Below are 16,837 nucleotides of genomic sequence, written 5' to 3' on the forward strand. Positions count from 1 at the left end.
TATTCCTTTTGATTTAATTTCTAACATTGCCCTGCCTTTGATTTTTTGACACTCTCACTGTGTTTCAGTTTCAGACACTCTTGTCTGTATCTAAATTTTGTGTATGTGCCAGAAACTATGAGTAGTTACTGACTGAAATGACGGGAAAAAAGAAATTAATGGCAGAGCTTGACTAAAAGAAGAGAGCAGTTGATGCGACACATTCTGTGGTATTCAAGGAATCGTTGGTTTGGTAAAGGAAGGCAGTGTGGGGGGTAAATACTGTAGGGGGAGACCAAGGCTGTACTAAGCAAGTTCAAATGAATGTAGATTACAGTAGTTGCAAAGAGATGAAAAAGCTTGCACAAATAAGTCTTTGTATTGAAGACCACAACAGCAGCAGCTAATACTTTCCACAAATTCACTCAGTTCATAAAATGTCCACGAAAAGTGTACCAGTCATCAGTAGATGTTGTCTGACCAATCCTGTAATTTGTTGCCTGTTTGGCAGCACTTTATTTTGCCAGTCTGCCAACTCTGTTCTGAGACACATTAGCTACGCTCAAAGCAATATCATATGATGTTGTTGGGGTCTTCAGTTTGAGAATAGTTTGATGCAACTCTTGTATTCATGCCTCCCTCTCCAGTGCTCCCCCACCCACCCATACTTCTTTTCGTTACTAAATTGACTATTCCTTGATGCCTCAGGATGTGTCCTAACAACCAGTCCATTTTTTCAGTCAAGTTGTGATTCAGTTTGATTAAGTACCTCCTCATTTGTTATTTGTTCTACCCGTTAATCTTCAGCATTGTTCTGTGGCACCATGTTTCAAAAGCTTTCTTTCTCTTCTTGTCTCAGCTGACTGTTGCCCATGTTTCACTACTGTATTCCATTATCCTTATCTTACTTGTTCTTGTGCATCTTATAGAATCCTTTCAAGACACTGTCCCTTCCATTAATCTGCTCTTCCAAGTCCTCTACTGTGTCTGATATATCTACAATGTCATCTGAAAATCTCAAAAGTTTTATTTCTTCTCCCTAAACTTTAATTACTGCTCCAATTTTTTCTTTGGTTTCCTTTACTGCTCGCTCAAGTGTACAGATTGAATAACATTGGGGACAGGCTACACCAACCACACCATAACACCACTGCCTCCGAATTTTACTGTTGGCACTACACATGCTGGCAGATGATGTTCACTGGGCATTCACTATACCCACACCCTGACATCGGATCACCACATTGTGTACCATGATTCGTCACTCCACACATTTTTCTGCTGTTCAATCATCCAATGTTTACACTCCTTACACCAAGCAAGGCATTGTTTGGAATTTACCGGCGTGATGTGTGGCTTATGAGCAACCGCTCGACCATGAAATCTATATTTTCTCACCTCCCGCCTAACTGTCATAGTACTTGCAGTGGATCCTGATGCAATTTGGAATTCCTGTGTGATGGTCTGGATAGATGTGTGCCTATTGCGCATTGTGCCCCTCTTCAGCTGTCGGCGGTCTCTCTCAGTCAACAGATGCGGTCGGTCTGTATGCTTTTGTGCTGTACATGTCCCTTCACATTTCCATTTCACTATAACATCGGAAACACCGGAGCTAGGGATGTTTAGGAGTGTGGAAGTCTCATGTACAGATGTATTACACAAGTGACACCCAATCACATGACCATGTTCGAAGTCCATGAGTTCCGCGGAGCGCCCCATTCTGCTCTCACGATGTCTAACGACTCCTGAGGTCACTGATAAGGAATGCCTTGTAGTAGGTGGCAGCACAATGCCCCTAATATGAAAAAGTATGTTTTGGGGGTGTATGGATACTTTTGATCACATAGTATATAACTGAACTATCATTGTCAGCACTGGTTTGCTGTTGAATCTGATGAGAACAACCCTAACACTGAACTGTTCACAGTAGCTCACCCTCTGTCCTACTTTGCTATTCATAATGAATTCTATTCCCATTATAGCATTTTCTGCTGCTGTTGATATTTGATATTCATCTGGCCAGAAATCATTATCTTATTTCCATTTCACTTCAGTTATCCCCACTATATCTAGATTGAGCCTTCGCATTTCCCTTTTCAGATTTTCTAGCTTTCCTACTATTTCAAACTTCTGACATTCCAAGCTCTGACTTGTAGAATTTTGTCCTGTCATTGGTTAATCTATCTTTTTCTCATAGTGAACTCCCCCTTGGCAGCTCCTTCTGGAGATTCAAAAGGGGGAACTACTCTGGAATCTTTTGTCAATGGAGAGATTGTCATGAAACTTTTCAATTATGGGTCAGATGTCTTGTGGATACACATTATGTGTCTGTAATGTAGTAGTTTCCATTGCCTTCTGTATCCTCAAGCTATTGGTCATTGCTGATTCTTCCACCTTTTAGGAGCCGTTTCCCACACCAAGGGCAAGACTGTGCCATGAACCTTTGTCCGTTCCTCTCCCTTCTTTGACAAGGTAGTTCACAGAGAGAGGGTGACTTCTTATGCTGGAAGTCATCAGCTGCCATTGTTGATGATTTTATTCAAAATTTAAGCAGGAGCTGGGTTCGAACCTGGGACCAAGGATGTTTTGAATATTAGACATGCAACTCCTAAACCACTGGTGAATGTATTACATATATAGCTACAAAAGTCTGGTTTGAGCAGTAGCTAAGCTCATACTAACTAAAAGGTTTCACATAAAATAATCTTTTTTTTCTTCTTGGTTTGTGTTGTTAATTAGTCCAGCCAGCCTCGTTCTATGTAGGAATGGAGTACTTCTGAGATCCTCTTTGGCACCTCGCATGGTGTTGGTAGCTTCATACATCACCTGTCATGACAAGGATTTCTTCTGTGAAACTCTGTCTGCCACAGACTGCCATAAGAGTACTTCATACAAATAATAAAAATACAGAACAAACACTTGAATGTACAGGGCTATTCAGAAAGAAGGAACAGATTTCAAACATTTATAGTTTCCAAACTACAAAACACCTAAACACAATTCCAAAGTTCCCGGATAGAGAAAATTTCAAATTTTTATGTATTCAATATGAGCACCATGTGTTACACGACAAATATCAAAACAGTGGCTCATTTCCTGCCACACACGAAGCAGCTGGTCTCTCATTATTGAATTCAGAGCTTCAAAAATGCAGTGTCGCAGACTTTCAAGAGTGTCAGGCATAAGGGGGGATAAAAATGTGGTCTTGTACCTAACCCAACAGATGAAAGTCACAGTGTGTGAGATCTGGAGACCTGTGAGGTCACCAGTCATGAAGTTCATGTTTTGCTCCTGCTCTTACAATCCAACATCCTGAAATGGTGTCATTCAGGTAACATCAGACGTGCTTAGAGAAATGAGGCAGGGCACCAACTTGCACCAAAATGGCATCATCTGAATCATCTTCAAGCTGAGGAAATGATTAGTTTTGTAGCATGTCTACATAGATTAGTCCTGTCACAGTTCCCTCCATGAAGAAGAAAGCAACAGCGCCGACTTGTGTTTGGAATATGTTCCCAGACTGTTCAAATTTTAAGCTGTTGTCTGTCCAAGAATGTCGGAATTATGGTGCTACCTTTTGTAATTTGGAGATATACCTGTTTGAAATCTGTTCCTTCATTTTGAATAACTCTGTATGTAGGATGCCCACTACATATAAATAACAATCTTTTAGGCTACTCTTGTACTATTTAATCATTATTAAAATTATAATAAAACAGTTGTACCCATTCTTGCTCATTTATAGACGATGATGATACAGAAAATTTTGCATCTCTAAAGTTTATGAGAAAATTCACAAATTCTGTACCACACACTATCTGAATAGTTTCCTTAACCCCATCATACAACCCTTCAATTCCTTCATTATCTATGGAAGTAGTTGACATATAAACAATTCATCGCTACAATGTGATGGGTAGTATTTTTTAAGGCTTCAATGCAATAGAAACTGATCTGACTGAGAAACTGGACTTTGAGAATATGACAAATGTGTTTGTCAGTAGTTCAGAGGCTTTTTTCTTGCCCTGTTATCAGCTTTCTTTGTCAGTATACTAATTGATTTTTTCCTTTCTACTGAGTTATTCTTTGTGTGTATGTGTGCATAATTAATAGTAGTATATGTTTGGCATTTCCATTCTGAATTTCGGACAAGCTGCAATGTATCTTTCTACTCTGAACTCAGTATTTTCTTTTCCAAAGATTTCTTCCTTAAATAATATATAACTATTTTAAATAACCTGATTACAATTTTGATGCCAAATGTTTTTCAGAATGTCCTAAGTTTGTTGTTGCATGGGCGAAAAAATTATTGGGGCCATGGATGTAACATTACCTAAATATGAGGGTGATTACCCTTATTTCAGTACAACAAAAAAACCAGTCCAAAGTTGCAGATTTCACTTTTTCAATTCACTCAATGTCTAGTTTTGGACCAGGACTCATTTTCAAATCATCATAACATATAAAAAATTGTATTTCTGAAAATGCAGAAATCATATCAAACGTGTGCAAGTGACAGTTACAGTGCGTACAGATAGATACTATCTATATGCACTGTAACTGTTGTTTGCACATTTTTGGGTTGTCAGAGGCCGTACCATTGGTAGTGTTGTGAGAGACTGTGCTACCACATGCAAGTTCTTGGAAAGTCAGTATTCTGACGTAGATGAATATTACCAGTGGGCTGAGGGAACTTCAGCAATGGCTTCAGGCCATGGACACACTCAGCTACCCCTACACCCACAGTTTGCTACATGAAGTTCAGCTGAATCAGTATTAACAGTATGAAGAGCTATAGTAACTGATAAACAACAGCAAAAATGCCTCAACAAGATATTGGGAGATTTTACTGCAAAAGTAGTGGCAAATTTTGAGTATAATAGAATGTGTTTCCAGTACAAAGAAAGCAAAAGAAATGAAAATCCCAAGTGGAGCAAAGCACTTATCAAAGTGACAGCATGAGTTTAGAGTAAATGATAAGAGAAACATTAAAAAAATGGAAATGGAGAATGTGAGAGTGTGCAATGAAAATTCAATAAGAGAAAATAAACTGCTGAGAGTATGATGAACATAAAACAGAAATTTATGTTGTAAATAATAAATATACCAGACACATTCACCCCCAGCCATATTAACAGTGTGTTGCAGTATCTTGTTGGATGATTTTACATAACACAGAGTGTAGAAAAACAGTGGTAGCTTAAAAGCTAGGAACTTAATGTCTTTGTGCCATTACATGTATCTGTAATCTGCACATCAATCGACTACGGATAATTGATCGCCTTTTCTCATTACTTTTTATTCTTTTCATCCTGGAATTTATGTTAGCGTAACAGAAACTTTCATTGAGCTGACATCACATTTCATTTAAAATAACAAACTGCATAGCAACAGTGAAGAGAAAACTGTACAGGCTTTTGAAGTCTTCCTTAAATGTTTGTATAGTGCAAAGAATTAATCAGAAATATGGACATAATAATGCTTCAGAAGCCATGATATTTGTAAACAAATTTTAAGTTTAATGAAAGTAAAGTTGCCTGGAGATGGTGAGGTTTCAAAGAGGGAGCAATACTGTATTTATTCAACTTAAAAAATTGAAAGATGTTTATGAACCTCCTCTTTGGATAGTTCTTTTTTTAATTGTTAACTAGTTATGTAAGAATTAAAATTCCAATCAAAATTTTTGAGGTGCATAGAAGCGATGTCAGATGATAAAAGTCACAGCAGATGTAATTGTTTTTGAAGATTTGTTGATGTGGCAACAGAAATTGTACTTTCATAGCTGTTTTTGAGAAAATGGTTTCCTTACATATCTTCTTGCTCCTTCCTTATTAATAACTCTTCAAATAACTAATGCTTTTGATATTTTTGTAGGCCTACTAAGACTGTGATTGCTGATTTTGGCTGTGGAGAAGCCAATTTGGCAAAATCATTACCTGATCACAAGGTGTATTCATTTGACTTTGTTGCTACATCCGATGTGGTAACACCTTGTGATATGTCCAACACGCCACTTGAAAATGAGAGTGTTGACATCGTCGTGTTTTGCCTGTCGCTTATGGGAAGCAACTTATCAAGTTACATCTTGGAGGCTAATCGTGTTCTCAAGAATGGGTAAGAAAGTCAAAATAAGTACATTTTTTGTGTGTTTTGTTCTTGTGTGTCAGTTTCTTGTTCTTGAATTCACAGCTTCAATAATGCAATGTCGTAGACTTTCAAGAGTGTCAGGCATAGCAGCAGTTATGACAGAAACCACATGATCAACGAAAAATTTTAATTTGGTTACCAAATTTGATATCTTTTTCTTCCCCTCATGTTTAATGAATTTAAATGGAGAGAGCAGTAGAACAGTTTAAAATTTGAACAGTCTGGGTAGATATTTCAATCACAGCCACATTAGCGCTGTTGCTTTCTTCTTCATGGAGGGCGGGGGGATAAAAACGTGGTCTTGTACCTAACCCCATATATGAAAGTCACAATGTGTGGTCTGGAGACCTGTGAGGTCACTGGTGATGAAGTTAATGTTGTGCTCCTGCTCTTCCAATCCAGTGTCCTGAAATGTTGTCATTCAGGTAACATAGAATGTGCTTAGAGAAATGAGGCGGGGCACCATGAAGTCATCTGAATCATTTTCAAGCTGAGGAAACAACTAGTTTTGAAGTATGTGACTGTTCAAATTTTAAACTGTTCTACAGCTCTCTTCACTTAAATTCATTAAACATGAGGGGAAGAAAAAGAAATCAAATTCGGTAACCAAATTAAAAGTTTTCGTTGATCATGTGGTTTCCGTCATAACTGCTTACATTGAAAAACTGTCTTATGAAGTTAAATATTTGCATGGCTACATTTTTGTGATATGTCTGTAATTCAGGTATTATGTATGGGATACCATTTTCCAGTGGGAACACCGTAAGGGAGTAGCTACAAAGATTATGCCCCTTCTTTAATAAGTTGTTTCCTTAAAGTGTGCTTGTGATCAAGACAAGTAGTGATTTGAGGTTTTTGAGTACTGACTCATTTATAATTAACCCTTTCCACTTCACTGTTAGAACTTATCCAAGATACAGATTTTCCACTTTGTTCCAATGGAAGACTGTGTGACACACTGTTCTTGTTAGTTTTTTTCATCTGCTCTGCTATAACATGCTTTCAGTGCATTTCATCACATAGTACCAACTTTGTTCAACAGAGAGTGTAAGTTGACCACTCTATATGCTTAGTCATATGTAAGTGATTGTGTCCTTACCACATAATTTTTGATTTTATAGAGATGGCAGGCAGAAGGCATATATATGATGATATTTGGGAACGGCTTTTGGAGGATACTGAGGATGAAAGAGAGTTTATAGATGAGCATGAGAAAGAGGAATATTTTTCCTTACAAAATGGTCTGTTGCAGTGAACCTAAAGTTAGTGGTAAAGAAGAAAGAGAATAACTTATGATATATCACATGTAACGGGAAAGTCTGTGAAATACAGAAAATGTCCCTCTAACAAAACATTCTGTGTACACTTACGGAAAGATGTTTCATTGAAAGAAGTTAAGGCATTTCTTGGTGTAATATTGAGCACGACTCTGAATTCAAAGAGCATGTTAGATGATTATTTTACCAAGAGCTTGAGTAGACCAAACCCAGTTCTTCAGGCACGTTTTGTCTCATCTCTGACTTATTATTACTGTCATAAATATTACTGTATTAGTATCATTAACTAATGTATTAGTTTATTTATCATCTTTACATTAAGACATTACACTTTGTTAGATGTAATGTCCCATCATAACCACTTGTTATTGACAGTTAGAAAAGGAACCCTTGGCCATTTAATGAAACCATTTTATTTTAAGTAACTCAGAATTACACTGAGAGAGACAGAATTTCTCCTACTTATAGCAAATTACAGTACAGGTATGTAGAGTAGAGTACAAGGTAGACATAATTCCATAATAATTGCCAAACAGGGTAGCCACGTGGTCTGATGTGCCTTGCCACGGTTCCCGCAGCTGCCCCCCATCGGAGGTTCGAGTCCTCCCTCGGGCATGGGTGTGTGTTGTCCTTAGGGCAAGTTAGTTTAAGTCAGATTAAGTCGTGTGTAAGCCTAGGGACTGATGACCTCAGCAGTTTGGTCCCATAACTTACCACCACAACACAATAATCATAATGTTCTCCAACAGCGCTGAACTTAAAAATGCAAGGTACTAAATTATTTCCTGTCAACATACTTTCACCATAGAACAGCAGCATTTCTACCTTATCATCATGCATGTACTTCATACACCTTTCACAACAAAAATTGTATTCACAATGTGTACTACTGCCATGCAGTTGCTAAGTTACTCTGATGTCTGTCTACTGTATGCAAAAGCAGCAAGAAATGAAGTGCGTAGGGGAGCTGGGGATTTACCCGTTTGCTTGAGTCAGAAATTGTAAACAGATGCCACACCTTTACTACAGCATTACAATGGGTGCAAACAAGGCAATAAACAGCTCGGTTTCTTCACAAACTTTGTATTGTTTATTGTTTGCACATCTATGTTCCGTTGACAAAAATGGTACAGTGTGATAAATTTTTGACTAGCTAATGGAGAGGGTAAGTGTATTCTTAAATAAAATGTACATGATTCCATTTTTAAAACATCTAACCCTTTCCCCATATCTCCTACATCTGTGGGCATGCATAAAATGTATACCCACATCAAAAATTACCCAGTGATATTAAAAAGCATTGGTTGAAACAACTTTTCATTTAACACACCAGAAAAAGTTATTTTGGGTGACCAAGATAAATAGGACACCCTGTATTTAGTGAAGTCGCAATGCTAGAAAAGTGCAGGAAACTGTAAGGAGAACTACAGAGGATCAGTGCTTGGTGCAAAGTTTGGTTGTTGACCCTCAACATAAACAAATGTAATGACTGCACTTCAGTAGACAGAAAGACTTACTATTGTGTGGTTACATGATTGCAAAATAATCACTGGCAGCAGTCACATCCATTACAAAACATTGTATTCACTCAAAAATGCAATGAGAACACCAAAGGTTATTACTGAGTGGCAACAGGGTTGCCTGTGATGTCAGTGTCAGGTGGCGGATACGTTTATTCTAGTAACCATGGTTTCTCCTTTTGTTCCTCAAAGTAAAGTGCATGCACAAAGCAGACAAGCAGACATTGTTAAGTGAATATATTGTACCAAAGTAATATTCAGTCAAGAAAACTAATAAATTCCTCAGTAGAGCTAGGTCCCTCTCATTTTAGAGTCTGAGCCTCTCTCCTGGCACAGAAGCCGAAATTGCAATAGCATAATTAAATAGTTATAACTAAACATAAACATAACACCATTTTAAGAAATTATAGAGGCTGTGATCTCATCTTCCAAGAAGTTAGTAGAGTCACAGGTATTTCACCCAGTATTCGACTATCTGTTATGTGTTAAAAACAATAGTAAAAGTGCTTTGTTCAGTTTTGCTTATTATATTTTCCTGTGTGGTACTTCTTGAAATAAAACTATTGAGGCTTTTGTTGCCACTTGCTGACATATTGCCTGTGAGCTTCTGTCTCATGTTCATCAGTCAGTGCATTAGTAGGACATTTGAACAGTCCCCTTGCCAACATAAGATTTGCTGCAGTGGTAGAAAAGGACAAACAGCTACCCTTTCTAGGTGTGCTGTTTACAAGGCAGAGAACCTGGAATACAGTGTGTACCAAAAACTGACACATACAGGCCATTACATGCACAAACTGTCAAATCCTCACCCAAGTCAGAAAAGTGGAATGATTGATATGCTTGTAATGCACACAGTAGAAATATGTGAGCCTCAGCATTTTAGATGCAGGATGAAACACCTGGAAAGCATCCTGTGGAGGAAGAGATACTCCACCAGCTGCATAAAAAATACCACAAAATGTAACACTCAGCGAACTGACACAACAAGAAAAAGAAATATTGGGTAAGACCTTTCTGCCATACATCCCCAGCATGATGGGTGGAGTTGGCTGTATATTGGGCAAACATAGTATACAGACTATTTACAAACCGACCAAGAAGATCAAAGAAAGTATCAGATTGGGTAAGAACAAAAGGGACCAACCTGCAATAACCAGCCTCATAATAAAATTCTCTGACATGAAAGTTCTCACTGTGAACAAGAACTACCATGCCTGATTGTTTAGAGAAGCCATAGAAATCGACAAACATGAGAGTAGCTTCAACAAGAAAGGGGAAAGCCTCAAGCTAAATGGATCCTGAACTCCCATGCTGCAGTAAACCATTGTTGCAGGCAGCAAAGGAAGAACCACAGTGGTAATGGCCAGGGAATAGCTCTGACATTTGCGTGATAGGTACATACAATCTCTGGATGTGGGCAACATATCAGAACAATCGCTAAACGAAAGTTGGCCAAAGAACCCAAGGCAGAAGCCAACAGGCAGTGTGACAACACAAGGCCACAAAAGCCTGAACAATTTTGTTTCAAGAAGTACTCCATTGGCACTACAAACAAACAAAACTGAACATAGCACTTTCATTATTGCATTTAAAATGTAACAGATAATAAAGTCCTGGTTGAAATAATTGTGCCTCTAGTAACTTCTTATTATAAGAGTCTGCAGTGTGTTTATAATTTTTTTAAATAATCCTGTGTTTGTTTTTAACTGTTTCATTTTGCTATTGCAATTTTGGCTTAAGATTTTATATGTTATGATGTAGAAATAGGTTAAAAATATGTTCTTGTAAGGCTGTGTCACTCTTAATGGTATTGCAGACAGTGGTTGTTATTGACAATCTGAGTAGACTTCATAGGCTTTGTTGACAGAGTAACTTATGATACTCTTCTTGAGTTTGCAGCCAAATCTTTCAAGTCAAGTCAACCCAATATTTTAACAATATTGCAGTGCCTGTGTTATTCAGAATTGATAAGGCAACAACTCTTGATAAGCAGGAAATCCGGGTTCGAGTCCTTGTCTGGCACAGATTTTCATTATACAACTGATGGTTGTCCCTATTCACAACTGCAAATACATTTCATGTATTTCATAACAGCCATAGTCACCGCAGTGCCTGTCCCTTTTGACATGCAAGCATGCTCAAAGGAACATTGCATCGTAATTTAGAATAACACAGGCACTGCAGCCTCATATTTACCTGCTGACACTCTCAAGGACTTTCACTTTAATGTCTCCCTTGTACGAGAAGATACATAATGGATGTACGAGTACTCGTTGTTGACATATGGTTGATGACATATGGAAGTTTGGTTCTGGCACTGAGTCGTGGTCAGAGAGCGTAATGGTAAGGCCACAGCTTGTGATAAGCAGGAAATCCCAGTCCAGCACAAATTTTTATTGGTGTCATTCCATTATACAGCTGATGGTTGTCCGCATTCGCAACTGCGAATACATTTCATGTCCACCTGGCCATCACCTTCAGATAAGTTGCAACTATTGCTGAGTCTTGATGACCTGATGCTATACTGGAGTGGGCACAGTCAGTAAATTGTACTCAGTGCACGTGGCAAGTGCTGGTCCCACCGCAAAAGGTACAAATAGTAGCACTTGTGGTAGAGGCAAACAAAAACAATGTATTTCTGCTCTCATTATATTTCATTGTGTGCCACGCAGATAACCAAGGCTTTGCAACCATAGATTTTTGGAATGTTGTAATCTTATGCAGCAGTAATGTTCCACACACCTGTCCCAAAAGTATTAATAGTAAAGCAACTGATGTAGATTCAGATTACTGTATTTCCTATGATGGTCTAAATACCAAGGCATGGTGGATCTGCTTTGCAGAGTATCAGTTCCATTTATATATGATGGTGATTCAAATGAGAATTTTAAAAATGCTATAATATTTTCAATTTGAACAATGAACAAGAAACTCGAATGTCATTTTTCGACGTAGTCTCCCTGATAATGAATGCGCATATTCCACCACCTTGAAAGTGCATAGATACCTCAATGAAAGAATTCTTTTGCTTGTGTGGGTAGCCAGTCATGCAGCGCTGTTTTCATCTGTTTGTCACTACTGAAATGCCTGCCTCCTGTTGCAGCAGATGAAAGTCATTAGGCGGAAGGTCTGGTGAATTAGGAGTATGTACCAGACTGTTGTGGCACCCATTTTACAGACACCTTATTGAAGTGCAGCAGATTGTGAACAATGTGCTGAACTAATCCTTATCTTCAAACTTGTGGCTATTTTGTTCAGAGTTAGATGTCTGTTCTCCTGTACAAACTCCTCCACTAACGCAATGTTGTCACCTGTTGCTGTGTGCTAAGCCTGCCCTTGTTTTGTTGCACCCTCCATCGAATTTACACCCCTTTTAAACTTCCTACACCATTTGTACACTTGCTGCAATGACAAAACATGAATCACCATACTGCACTGTCATTGTAAAATGAATTTCAGTTGGTTTGCCACTTCACTATACAAAAAACACATCACAGGTCACTGCTCAATCACGGTGCATGTTGAAGTGGGACGGCTGTTTTGTTGGGGGCACTGCTGACTTCTCCCACATTTTAGCATCACTCTGCCACCTACTGGTCATTTTCTGAACCTCAAGAAACACTTCTGCCTCCTACAAACTCCTCCACACATCTTTTCTAAATTTTATGGAACTTTTGAGGTTTTCATTTGAATCACCCTCATATAGACTTCAGATGTTTAACTTCTTATGGTAAGCTTTGTGCATCAGATATGGTCTTTTGAACAGCACAGGTATTGAAACAGAATGGATTCTCTCAGAAAAAAAGACTAATACTGGAAGTGCAGCAAGATGAATCTACACCAGTTGCTACTCTACTGTATGCTAGGAGTGTATCAGCTAATATTGAGAGAATTTTTAAAAAAATTTAACATGAAAACTGTTTTTTCCCTGCCAGACAAGATTAATGCCCTTTTGAATTCAGTTTAAGATGATGTGGGACAAAGAAATCCTGGTGTTTGTAAAATACCACCACTTTGGTATAGCATATATCAGTGAAAGTATTTGTACTTTTGAGCACAGGTGTGTGGGTCATACTGCCAAACAGGGTGGTTGGTTTGATGAAGCTTCTATCTCGTAAGCCTCTTCATCTTTGCATAACTACCACAATCTACACACATTTGAATCTACTTACTGTGTTCAGGTGTTGGTCTCCCTTTACAACTTTTACCTGACACCCTTCCCTCCATTACCAAACTGATGATTTCTGATGGCTCACAATGTGTTCCATCAACCAGTACCTTTGTTTTGTCCAGTTGTGCCATAAATTTCATCTTTATCCAGTTGTAGTCAGTACCTCCTCATTTATTATTCGATTTACCAATCCAACCTTCAGCATTCTTCTATACACACAAGGAACAACATTGCAAAAACATGCAGTGCTGAAGCATGACTTAGGCGAGGGTCATGCAGTCAAATATAATGAGACATAAGTGGTTGGTGCCACTTCTCGTTACTGGGATTGTGTCCTGAAGGAATACATAGAAATTAGGCTGCCTGATAATCTTATTACTAGGTACAAGGACTATCCTGAGAGCAAGTTGTGTAACCCTGGGCTGCCCAGCATTAAAACACTATGTTCTCAATTAGCAAAATAGTTTGATGATTAGTTATGGCAGCAATATGTCATTTTTGTTCACCTTCACCCTGGCAGCACTGCTAGTACCTTTTGGAATGCAGGCAGCTCTCATGGCAATTGGCACATGTGCTGAGTACTCTCCTGACCTGTATAGGGATCCTGGCTCCAGTGTAGCATCAGTTCAACAAGAGTCAGCAACAGCAGTTCTTCACCTGAATATGAGAGCCAGGTGGGCCATCAAACCATTGCATTTATTTGACTTGAATATCTTGCTGCAAACTCAACAAGAATATAATAATGACATAAGCATATTTGTCATTTACAAGCAGACTGAAGCCAGTCAATGTGGGGCAGAAAGAACAATGTAAGATGTGGATTCAGCCAAAAAGAGAGTAGGTACAACTGCAATTATTTTGTCAGAGATGGCTTTGATAAATGTTTGTGACTAGTCCTCCTGAACCAGGATTTGAATCGAGATCCCCACCTCTTGTTAGCAGTCATTTACCAATTGCACTACCTTTGCATTTGAGTTGGTCTGCAAGGCGTACACACTTAGCATAGTTGACAGCACACAGCGCATGAAATGCAGGAATCTGGGATTGAGTCCCAGTCCAGCACAATTTTAAGTTGCCATTATTATTCACATGTCTTTACGAGTTTTTACATGGTTTGTCAGCTTGTTATGCTGTGCTTGGATGGATATTTTTTTTTATTTTTATATAATGCTTTGTCTCCATATGCAGAGGACATATTAGTGAGGAAGTTGAGGCTTCAGATCACTACTCACAGATGTCTGCATCTGCTTCTACATGCATACTCTGCTCTGCCAACTACTGTGAAGTGCATGCCGAGGGTACTTAGCATGGTACCACATGTTAGGGATTCTTGTCCATTCCAGTTGTGTATGGAGCATGGGAAGAATGGTTTCTTAAATTTCTCTTTATGTGCTGTAATTAGTCTAATTCTGTCTTCACAGTCTCTACAGGAGCAATATGTAGGGCAATCAGAGATTGTAGATTCTTCACTTTATACTGGGTCTTAAAATTTCAAAAGTAATCTTTTGTGGGACAATTTGCATCTGTCGTCAAGAGCCTGCCAATCCCAGTTTTTTATAAACTTTCTGTAAAGTCAAACAGACCTGTGGCCATTCATGCCATCCTCCTTCGTGTATGTTCAGTATCTCCTGTTACTCCCAATTGATTTGTGTCCGACGCACTGCAGTAATATTCTAAGATGTGAGACACAAGTGTTTTGTAAGCAGTCTCCTTCATAGACCAATTGCATTTTCTCAGTACTTTGCCTGTGAACTGAGCTGAAGTCTGTCACCTGGCCTTAGCTATGACTGAGCCTATGTGATCATTCCATTTCATGTCCTTACAAATTGTCATACTCAGGTATTCTATGAGTTGCATGGTTCTAATTGCAAATCATTGATATTGTATCATAGGATACAACTTTTTTTTTCATTTTGTGAAGCCTAGATCTCTGTAGATTTTAGGCAAGTTGGCAATCTTTGCACCACTTTGAAATCTTCTAGGGATCTGACTGACTATTTCTGCAGCCTTTTTAGACATAACTTAACTGTATATGACTCCATCATCAGGTAAAATTCTGAGGTTGCTATTAATATTGTCTGCAACACCATTAGTACACAACATAAGCAACAAGGGTCCCAATACACTCCCATGGGGCATGCCTGAATTTCCTTCTACTTCTGTCAAATACTCTACATCCAAGATAACGTGCTGTGTCCTGCCTGCAAAAAGATCTCAAGTCAGTCACACAGTTTGAGACCATGTAGGATTGTACTTTGGTTTGCAAATGTTGATGTGATAGAAAGTCAAATGCCTTTTAGAAGTCAAGAAATAATTAATCTTATTTCCTTGATCCATGGCCTTTGGGACTGATAACTCTCATTATGCTTGATCTCTGAATATGGTCTAGGATTCTTCAACATATGCACATCAATGAGATTGGACAATTGTTTTGTGGACCACTTCTGTGTCCTTTGTTATAAAGAGGAGTGACCTGTGTTTTTTCCCAGTCATTGGGCAGAGTTTTTTATTTAAGGGGCCTATGAATATTATGGTTATGATGGGAACCAACTCAGCTGTAAATCATATATAGAATCAAAAAGTGATCCCACCAGCCTCTGGAGCCCTCTTTAATTTTAACAAATTAAACACACTCTCTCTCTCTCTCTCTCTCTCTCTCTCTCACCCCCAACCCTCTATTGGCAATTGTGTGAGAAGTAAACTAGGACAGCACATCTGCATCTTCCTCAGTAAAGAACAATTGAAAACAGAGTTCAGTATTTGTGCTTTTTGCTTTGTACCCTAACTTACAATTCCTGTGTCATTCACTAGTGTGTCTACACTAACTTTGGTGCCACTAAGAGCCTTTACATTTGGCCACAATTTCTTTGGTTTTCTGAGAGTTGTTTCAATAAGATTCTACTGTGGTAGTCATTGCAGGTTTTTCCCTCATGGCAACCAAACACATTTCATTTACCACCTCTCTATCTGTTGGCCTATACTTTGTTTTACACCTATTTATGCAGAAGTAGTTGTTTATTTAGAGTGACTGTATGCCATGGAGGGTCCCTCCCAACATGAACTGTTCTGATAGGTGCATAACTATCTACTGCATGGTCAACTATTCTTTTAAGCTTGACACATAGTCCTTCTGTATGTTCCTGCCCAGATTTAAATGTTTTGATATGTAACAGAACTGCATTTTTAACTAACTTACTAAATATGTAAATCATCTTATTTGTTTTAGCTGATCTTTCAACTTCTTTTGCTACATGTACCTGATAGCAAGTGACATCGTTTCAATATGGACATCCTTAAAGAGGTTAGGTCTGTTTATTGGCTTAAGATCCAGTATATTTCCATGAAAGGGAAGCAGTGGTTGGGAAGGGAGTGAGACAGGGTTGTAGCCTCTCCCCGATGTTATTCAATCTGTATATTGAGCAAGCAGTAAAGGACACAAAAGAAAAATTCAGAGTAGGTATTAAAATCCATGGAGAAGAAATAAAAACTTTGAGGTTCGCCAATGACATTGTAATTCTGTCAGAGACAGCAAAGAACTTGGAAGAGCAGTTGAACGGAATGGACAGTGTCTTGAAAGGAGGATATAAGATGAACATCAACAAAAGCAAAATGAGGATAATGGAATGTAGTCAAATTAAGTCAGGTGATACTGAGGGAATTAGATTAGGAAATGAGACACTTAAAGTAGTAAAGGAGTTTTGCTATTTGGGGAGCAAAATAACTGATGATGGTTGAAGTAGAGA

General features: G+C 38.5%; 1 protein-coding gene across 2 annotated transcripts in view; it reads left to right on the forward strand.

Annotated features, from left to right (window-relative positions):
• Positions 1-16,837, forward strand: part of LOC124804643 (ribosomal RNA-processing protein 8) — a 94,479-nt gene that overhangs the window by 71,582 nt on the left and 6,060 nt on the right. For both annotated transcript variants that reach the window (XM_047264863.1, XM_047264862.1), the window contains one exon: positions 5,854-6,093. In XM_047264863.1, coding sequence (XP_047120819.1) covers positions 5,854-6,093 — 240 coding nt within the window. The remainder of the gene's footprint in view (positions 1-5,853; positions 6,094-16,837) is intronic.

Source organism: Schistocerca piceifrons, chromosome 7, assembly GCF_021461385.2.
Source record: "Schistocerca piceifrons isolate TAMUIC-IGC-003096 chromosome 7, iqSchPice1.1, whole genome shotgun sequence".
In the NCBI taxonomy this organism is placed as follows: domain Eukaryota; kingdom Metazoa; phylum Arthropoda; class Insecta; order Orthoptera; family Acrididae; genus Schistocerca; species Schistocerca piceifrons.